The sequence below is a fragment of the Lactuca serriola genome, chromosome 4 (assembly GCF_051521515.1).
Source record: "Lactuca serriola cultivar US96UC23 chromosome 4, Lser_US96UC23_V15, whole genome shotgun sequence".
Classification (NCBI taxonomy): Eukaryota; Viridiplantae; Streptophyta; class Magnoliopsida; order Asterales; family Asteraceae; genus Lactuca; species Lactuca serriola.
In genome coordinates this window covers 52,019,125-52,028,929 of record NC_136411.1, presented here as the reverse complement: position 1 = coordinate 52,028,929, position 9,805 = coordinate 52,019,125, and the positions used below count along the sequence as shown (strand labels likewise).

The following is a 9,805-nucleotide window of genomic DNA, read 5'->3' as shown; positions in this document are numbered from 1 at the left end:
TGTGAATGATATGTTCACCAGTGTACTCTATCTCCCTCATGGTTGCCTTTAGGACATCTATTGTTGAGGAAACCCTTTTGCAGTAATGTCTATCCTGATGAAAAATCCTAGACTAGGTCCCTTGTGATAGTTGTTGTTTTAGGGACGTAAAGTGAGGATAACGAGAATGGATAATCGGGTTATTGTTGGTTGGTGAAATTAAATATAATTATTTATTGTGGGTTGAAAACCCTATATGCTCACCAGGTTCCACTCAGTTTCTTTGTATTACAGGTAGTTGTATATAACTGTTGTAAGGCTTATAATGTGCCGTTTATGCTTTTGGTCTGTATCGGAACATAACATCCCGGGTTTTGATATATATAAAAATACATTTCTTTAAGGAATGCTTTGATAAATTTTATTTATCATATTTTGTTTTGGGAACAAATTCCACAACTCTTTTAAATCAAAGAATTACTTTGAAAATTATTTTAAAATCATAAATTAAATCGGTATTTTCTGGCCGTGATTTTGAGGATGTCACAGCAAATAAATTTATTTTTATAGTACGGAATGTAAATCTTATTAAAAAAGACAAAAAAACTACTAATGGTTAAGTTATTTTTTGTTGATATTTTTGCATAAGTTTCTTGGAAAATACTACATGTTTAAAAGTAAGTTATTTACTTCAACTTTTTAAATAAATACAACATATCTAATTATCATAATAAGCCAAAAAAAATCCAAATATCGTTATGGTTTAAAAGAGATATGATATCACATGATTGGTTTAAAAAACCCTCATATATATCCTAATTAACTATAATTTATCCGTGGAGCACAATTGCTTGCAAGTAGTCCTGTCGAAAAAACCCGAAACCCGTTCTACGCATCCGACCCGTTCCGAATTCGGGTAGAATGAGTCGGGTAGAACGGATAACGGGTATGAACATTCGGGTAATAGGTTAACCCGATAATAATATAGGTCGGGTTTTAGGTATGAATATTTATTTTCGGGTATACTCGAATACCCGAATTCGTTTTTTAAATAATACCCAATATACATTACATATGAGTCGGATGTAGTCAAGGTTATGCACGCTTAAAAAAAAAACCCCTTGGTGTCGTCTTATGATCAACGCAAGCACTCATCAATAAACCCTCAAAGACGTAAAACCCTTTAGGACGTTAAAGCCTCGACTCCATCTGATCACAGGTTAAAATTTTTTAATCCACTATGGTTTAATTTCTTTAATTTAGTCGTATTATATATGCATGATTGCAATCGCTATTGTTTAATTTCTTTAATTTCATGTTGGCACCGTTACCACAACTACTGCATGCATAACCCTACCCATGATTTATGCACCCTTATTTTATTATATTCTAATCCAACAATTATCTTGAAGTTCCTAGACTCCATCTCTAGCAGCTTATCTTGAAGTTCCTAGACTCCACCTCTAGCAGCTTATATGCTGGCTTTCTTTATGTCAATTTTCTAAATCTTTGTTCCGTAAGTTGGATTTTTCTAGTCAAGATTTTTGTTTTTATGTGGGTATCATAGTCAGTGAAGGTTGGCTAATTCAGATGTATAACTAATTAATTTAATCATAATAATATAATAAATTAATTATCCAATTAATTTGTTATATAAATTACCACAAATACGCATGATTACTTTTTGTATCACAGTGTTTAAGGGCAAGCTAGATGAGCCTCTTTATTGCAATCCATGTTTAAAGATCATTAATTAATTATCCAATTCATTTGTTATATAAATTACCACAAATACGCATGATTACTTCTTGTATCACAGTGTTTAAGGGCAAGCTAGATGAGCCTCTTTATTGCAATCCATGTTTGAAGATCGAAAACTGTAAATAGCTTCAGATCAACGTCAACTTATTTAATATTATTTTTTGAACAGAAAGGAACGTCTACTTATTTAAACTAAGTTCACAAAGAAACCTCCATTCCCTTTAAAGGTTGAACGGAATATCTTAATACTTAGAATATTTTACTTTTACCCATTGTCCTTGTAAAAACAAAGTTATAACTAAAAATATTTATGAGGGTCCACATCAAAGATTGTATGAATAATGTACATATTCACCTAAATTCTCCATGCTACCAACCTAGTAAATTAGAACTAATGATGTATCAAAAATATTGTCTCTTTTCTTTTTGTTAACTGTTTTTGTTTATATTTTCTTCACTTTTTTTTATATACTTGTAGATGTCTGAAACGAATGAGTATATAGAAGATGAGACGATTAACCTTGAAAGCCCAACCAATGATTCAGTTCCGGTAGTAAACGAGACACAACCAAAAAAGTACAAACCAAGATCCAAAGTTTGGGATGAATTCGAAAGATTTACGGACAAAGAGGGAGTTGAAAGATCGAAATGTAAAAATTGTGGTTCCGGGAGATACAAGTGTGAAGGAAAAGGGTATGGTACCAAAAATCTTTTAACTCATTTAGACAAATGTGTGCCTTACTTAGCTAAAATAAATGCCGGTCAAACACAAATAGCTTTTGGTGATGAAAACAAATTAACATCTTGGAAATTTGATCAAAAAGAGAGTAGAAAGGCTTTGGCACACATGTTAGTAGTTGATGAACTTCCATTTAGTTTTGTGGAAGGTGCGGGCTTTAAACATTACAATAGTGTTAATCAACCAATGTTTAAAATTCCATGTAGAAGTACAAGTACAACCGATACCTACCAATTGTTTCAAGAAGAAAAAGAAAAACTTCGAGCTTTTATTAAAAAAACGTTGGTAGGATTTGTTTGACCACCGATACTTGGACTTCTACACAACAATCAAGTTATATGTGTCTCACAACCCACTTTGTAGACAATGAATGGAAATTGAAAAAAAAAGTGTTGAGTTTTTGTCCTCAAGAGAGTCATCGTGGGGTTGATATCAGATTAGTGGTTGAGAAATGCTTAATAGATTGGGGAATAAAAAATGTTTTCACAATTTCCGTTGACAACGCAAGTGCTAATGACGTGACAATTGAGTTTTAAAAAAAAAATCTTTCAAAATTCCAATAACTGTCTCTTAAATGGGAAATGGACACACATGAGATGTGTTGCCCACATTTTAAACTTGGTGGTGCAAGATGGTATTAAAAAGGTTGATAAGCCGGTTGAGATAATTAGATGGGCGGTAAAGTGGATTAGGCAATCACCTTCAAGAATTGGCAAATTCACCAAGTTTGCTAAGCTTGTTAATTCGGGTACAACGAAACACTTGGTAAGAGATGTTCCAACTAGATGGAACTCTACTTATCGTATTTTGAATATTACCCAAGCTTATGAAAAAACTTTTGAGAGATACGATCTAGAGGAATATGAGTTTCGTTCCGACATTGAAAAGGCAGGTTTATCGATTCCTTCGCCGAGCGATTGGCAACATGTTAGGCATTTGTGTCATTTTTTAAAACCATTTTGTGATGTTACTGAAAGGATTTCCGGGACACTATATGTGACATCAAACACGTGCATTGAAGATATTTATTCCATTCGTACACTCTTAGATGATGCTATTTCTGATTCTAGCCTTTGTGATATTGCATTGGCAATGAGAGTAAAGTTTGATAAGTATTTTGGCGAAGTAGAAAAAATGAATTTATTGCTCTACTTTGCTTTGATTCTTGACCCGAGGAACAAAGTAAAGTATTTGGTTATACTACTTGAGGATCGTTATGGAAAAGAAAAGATGGAGGAGAAAAAGAAATATATTATGGATTCTATGTATGAATTATATAATGATTACATTAGAATTCATTCTCCAAGTACTACTTTTAGTACTACCGGGTCTAATAATTCATCGTCGATTTTAGGGAAACGCCAAAATCCGGATGCTACGACACCAAAACCACCATTGAGAAATAAGCTAAGAGAAAAGATGAAAACAAACATAGTTGAATCAATTGGTGAGTTAGAAAAGTATTTGAAAGAAAGTGTTGAAGAAGATTCATCAATGTTTAACATTGTAGATTGGTGGAAAGTGAATAGTCTAAGATTCCCGATTCTATCATTGATGGCTAAAGATTTGTTTGCCATTCCTGTCTCGACTGTGGCTTCGGAATCTGTTTTTAGCACTAGCGGGAGCGTTTTGGATCCGTATAGGAGTTCTTTAACTCCTAATATTGTTGAAAGTATAATTTGTACCCAAGATTGGCTTCGGGGTGGTATAAGTGACAACATCGATTTTGAACAAGATTGGGAAAACCTACAAGAAATTGATAAAGGTAGTTGTTTATCTTTAATATTTTTTAATATGTTGACATGTTATGTTTTGTCCTTTTAATGCTTATACTATTTGTATAGGATTCAGAGAAGTTGGTACGTCTAATTAGAGCTCGGATTGGATATGGAAATGAATGTGGCAACGTGAAGATGCAAGATTGATGAATATTTTTGTGAAACTAAGAATCATTTGAAGGTGATTTGAAACTTGGTTATGTTTTGAATTGGTTATGACTTATGAATTTTAATTTTTTTGTTATGTTTAGACTTTTATTGTTTAGTTGGGTTGTGTTTAGACTTTTATTGTTTGGTATCATTATTCGTTATTTAGCATCATGGCATCACCACATTTAACCTTCTTAACTTTTAGTTTTTGACTTATTATCATCTTCATTTTGGTTCATTAAGTTTTACTATTTGAAATATCAAATTTATAAACATAATATACATGTTAAACAAAAATAAAACCAAACATCGATAAAAAGTATTTTTGTTATAAAATGATGAAGTGTTGTAATCTATATTCATACACCATGAATTCTTCAAGCACATTTGAAACTCTTTAATTAAAAAAAAAGTGAAATTTAAGAAATTTTCGGGTATACCCGATAATTACCCGACCCGACCTCAAACCCGAATACCCGAAAACCCGAATTACAATATAGGTCGGGTATCGGGTATTATTTTTTAAGGAAATACCCGTTCTACCCGAAACCCGAAAATTTTACCCGTTCGACACCCCTACTTGCAAGTGTCGTAGCTAGGTGACCTTGTAGGACCATACATAAATCATGACCCAAAGATTGATCACGTCTTTATGTCATTGCTTTCAAGTGTTTATAACAAACTGTCCTTGTAATACCATCGTTGAATTGGAACTAATTATTATCTGTCTCTAGAAACTAATTTCTGAAAGAAACTATACACTAACCGTCGCTTAGTGCGGGTAAACGGCTAGTGTGTGTGTCTGTGTGTGTGTGTGTGTATATATATATATATATATATATATATGTCTTTTTTTACCATTTTACACACCTATAAATACCCTATTACTTGCACCTTCAAATTCACACATTCTATCAATTCTCTCTATTTCTTAAAAAAATGGATCCCAACAATCCAACCCCAAAATCCGATAGAAAAAAAACCAATGTTTCGAGTTCAAATACTCCAACTCGAAACATTTTCGCCAGTGATCCATCCTAAACGATTTATCGTCCCCAATTTGATGTCCCCCGTTCAATCTCTTCCACAATTCCAGTACCAAAATGTTAGGCAATACTACCCCATGCAAGTACCAAATGTTAGTCTAAATATGCTCACCAACTTTGTCGTTTTTCCCGATCAACTTTCACCAAATCAACCTAAAGCCAAACTCCACTCTATCAATCTCAAAACTAAAGCTAAACACCACCATTTCACTCTCAACCACAATACAAAAGCCTCAATGAGTTTGAGGACGAAATTGTATGAGAAACTTAACCCCCACCCCCACCACGCCGCAAGGGAAAACAACTGGTTCAAGAGACTACAAAGCATAGGATGATACAATGGAGTCCCCAATAAGAGCTAGTGTTGACAAAAGCTTGGATTGACATTTCAGAGGATTCAGCACCAGAAAATGCACAACTAGGCGATCATTTTTGGCTTGGCAATTTTGAGAGGTTTCGCACGGAGTTGGATAAAGATGAAGAGTACCGTACCAAACACCAACTTAATTCAAAGTTTTGAGAAATATCGAGAGTCGATTAAAAAATCAACCTTTTTGTACAACTAAAAACTCAAAGGAAAAACAGTCAAGGACATGAAGAAATTCTTCAAGAGGCTTTGCATTTTTTTTTCGTAATAATACAGTAAAGACATTCAAGTTTAACGAACCTTGGAAATTGTTAATTCTTAAGTTCGGTTTTTCGGTTTTGTATATTTTGAACACCCCTACCGATATTGTGATCAAGAATTTTAGCGTCTTTACACATATCGAGAAAAATACGACGCCAAAACTTATAATTAGAACTATCAACTGTAAGTAACAAGAAATTATAGAAAAATAAACGTAACAGAGAATAGAAATAAGAGTGTAAGATATACTTACCACCGGCAGAATGATTATAGGATTCAACAAAACCAACCCCAGGCACAAAGAGTTGCACAAACCATGAGACAGGGGGCAATGCATCGTGAAGGAGACACTGTAGCTAAGTGTAGTGATCTTCTAGAAAAAAAATAAAATAAAATAAATAATAGATCTTGAAGCGGGAAACAATGTGAAGCGTCCAGTGATATATGTGATGAAGAACGTATGCGGCCCTATAGAGGATAGTCGGTTACCATCTTGGCTTGTAGAATAATTCCCATTAAGGTTTGTATTGCATTCACTACTATAAAAAAATAAAAAGCTTCACATAAAGTCCCTTTACTATGTATAAAATGAAAAGTAAACTAAGCTATACTATATGTGCCCATTTACATGATAAGTCATCTAAATTTGTTATTTTGATTGCCTAATAATGGTAAGCTGAGCCCTAAGGTGAAGCACACCATTAATAAAATAAACACTTCCCTCCTCAATAAAAGAAGCCCAAGGTATCCCAAACAAATTCCTATACCCAACTGCTTTTCCACCTGTAAAATTATAACTCCCTTTATACTACTTACTAATATACTCTTCATCGGGCTTTGACCGGGCCCCAAACTCATAATCCACCTCAAACGGGCCCAACCCTTTTTCCTAGGTCCCCCAAAAAAGCCCAAAACATCGACACAAATTTTGTTGATCCATATTACAATGAACCGACAAAAAAAAAACCCTTGCCCCCTAAATTAAACGCCTGTGACTCTGTGAGTAAATCCTTCCGAAAGGAAACAAACCCACACACTCCTCACGTTTTAAATCCATGTACACAATGCATTGCTGACGTGGCAGTTCAAACCCAACCACCTTCACGGGCCTATACTTGTAGACCCGTGGGGGATTAGGGCTCTTGCGAAGGGATTGAGATTCTGCTTTGGAAAAGAGGGATTCCAGTGCGACTTTTTGTGCGAATTTAGGGTCAAATTCGTTACATGTCATGATTTTTCTTAGCTTTCTGCATGTCATGTAAGGAAACCGGATACATTTTGGGAGAAGTTTTGTTAAAATTTCGCGTCGTTCTTCGATATTAGGGTAGTGAATCCGGGCCCACTTGAGGACAAAATCGTAAATTGCATCCTCGGATGCAACCTGGAGGTCGTCGCTTGACAAAACCGCCTCCACCCCAGCAAGGGATAAATTGAGAATCTCGTCTTGAAACCTGGAGGGTAAAATTGTCATTTTAAATAACGGTGTCAAGGTAATGAAAATGAAGGAAGATTCGGTTTTACTTGGTTATGTCTTTGTAGCGCAGAGTTAAGAACTCTTTTGCAGTATTTGTTAATGGCTGAACTGCTTCAGCCATTGAAACAGTGGAAGGAAGATCGAGATAAAGTAATGCTGATTCAGGTGTCATAGGCAGATTTCTTAACAGATTGCTGCAGTGTCTCATGCATGAAACAACTTTAAATTTGTCAGCAGCCATTAGAACATCAAGAAGAGCAGGGGCAGAAGTTGATGTCAGAGTATTGCTGTATATAAAGTTCAGGAGTTCCATAAAGGGAGCTTCCTCTGTTGTTAATAAAAAAATTAATGTTTAATAAATTAACAAACAAAGTACGATGCTATAAATGGTAAATATTTTACATATACCCGAGTCATTGATTCGGAGGTTTACATGGAGCTTCCTCTGTTCTGAATCTTTCATCCCATTTGAAAAGAGCTTCATGAAGATATAATGTGAGGAACATGAATATGCATGGTTGAGTAATAAAGTAGAGAAAATAGATGCTTGTGAGCATTGAGGTTTCACCTTGTAGAAAAATGGACTCTTTGCAGCTAAAATTGGGGAGCTGATATGTATGGTTTTAACTCTTGCAACTGATAAATATTAAATAGTCAATGTTGAAGAATGAATCAGTGTCATCTTGGATTTCATACCTAATGGTGTATGTGGTTCTTCAATCATTGTTTCCTGCTCTTCATCTTGGATTTCATTGTCCATGCCATCATCAAGAATATGATCCGGCTGATTCTGAACTTGTCCATCTGAATATCCAGAAGCAATGTCTAACGCTTAGAACATTAAGAATATGATATTACTTGCAAACACAAAAAAATCCCATTCCCTGATCAATTTATCGTTAGAATATTCGAAACTTCATCAAAAACAGAAAGGATGTGTAAAAATGCTTGTCAGGTTCACATTCAGAGCGGTTTAAAAAAAATCAAATGCATGATCACATGCATAACATATTCATCGATTATTGGTAAACTACGAAAAGATCATGGAACAACTGACCGTTTTCTCTTATAATATCTTCTCTACGGCGTTTAGGATTTCGAAAACAAGCAGCCAGGTTCATACAACCCTCTCCATCTGGTCGAAACCCTAGCGGCTCGGAAACGATCTCGATGCAAAGAAGACGATCGGAGAAATTGCTATCGTTGAACGCAAAACCAAAGTCGTCGTCGCTGCGACCGACTTCAGACGAATAGCTAGATTCCATGACCGCCGTTCTATGATCGAAAAGGTCCAAACTGGAATCTCTCATTATACGTGAAAAGAATTTGAGAGATTTCAGAACCCTAGTTAATTCCTTATCACTGGAAGAGGATGAATGAAAAGAATTCGATCTTTTTTTTTTCTTTAAATTCGAAACAATAGATAAATTGGGTACAGAAAATCTGTGCATGTAACTGATTCAAGTCGGCCTATGAAGATATACAAAATTTAATTATCAAATTCATTAAATCATTATAAAATTTTGATTTTGATACGGCGTCTTTTTGTTTCAAATTAAATATTTTATTTAGCAATCTAGATATATATTAAAATCTAATATAAATATATTAAAAGATAAATCTGATGACATCACTTTCAACAATCAAAGTCATTTATTGTGTTTCTTTGATTAATTTTTACTTGATCATTTTAATGATATCATCTTAATTAAAATAAAATAAAATTAACTTAATATTGATTAAATTTGAAATTTTGACTAACTGATTTAATGTTAACGTAATTTATAAAAGAAATATATTCAACTCGTTTAAACCTTATCATAATTTTTTAAAGTAAATTTCATTCCTCCTAATTAAAATCACGTTTTTAGCTGACATCTTTCGTATATTCTTTCAAGTCATATCTATTATATGAAACGTATCTACAAGATAACGGAATATCGTTGCTCAATTTCAAAGAATCAAAGAATTTGAAATTTGATATATTTTCCATAATCATTGTTGAAAGTTATGTATAAATCATGTGATGTTGTTCGTACATTATGTTTTCTTCAGACCCTTTGCAGCATCACGTTCGAACAACATCACCCTTTGCAACATCACGTTCGTCATCCCGGTTCCTTCTTTAGTATGATGTTCTTAATTTTTATTAATTGTATTCGATTTTTTGATTCTAACTAGTGTTGTATTTGACTATGATCTTTGAATGCATGAATAATCTTGATTATAAATGTTAGTATTAGTTTTTCA

At 33.9% G+C, this 9,805-nt stretch overlaps 1 protein-coding gene and 1 pseudogene across 2 annotated transcripts; one reads left to right on the top strand and one right to left on the bottom strand.

Annotated features, from left to right (window-relative positions):
- The first annotated feature begins 3,070 nt into the window (after positions 1-3,070).
- Positions 3,071-4,404, top strand: LOC145098364 (zinc finger BED domain-containing protein RICESLEEPER 2-like). The gene is made up of 2 exons (XM_079035998.1): positions 3,071-4,244; positions 4,331-4,404. The coding sequence occupies exons 1-2, from the start codon at positions 3,071-3,073 to the stop codon at positions 4,402-4,404; spliced, it is 1,248 nt and encodes a 415-aa protein (XP_078892124.1).
- Positions 4,405-6,655: 2,251 nt separating this feature from the next.
- Positions 6,656-8,902, bottom strand: LOC145100120 (BTB/POZ domain-containing protein At2g46260-like; annotated as a pseudogene). Its single transcript, XR_013704837.1, has 5 exons — positions 8,613-8,902; positions 8,124-8,386; positions 7,964-8,033; positions 7,603-7,882; positions 6,656-7,532 (listed from the first exon to the last, which is right to left on the bottom strand). The product of XR_013704837.1 is annotated as a BTB/POZ domain-containing protein At2g46260-like (transcript).
- Between the last annotated feature and the right edge of the window lie 903 nt (positions 8,903-9,805).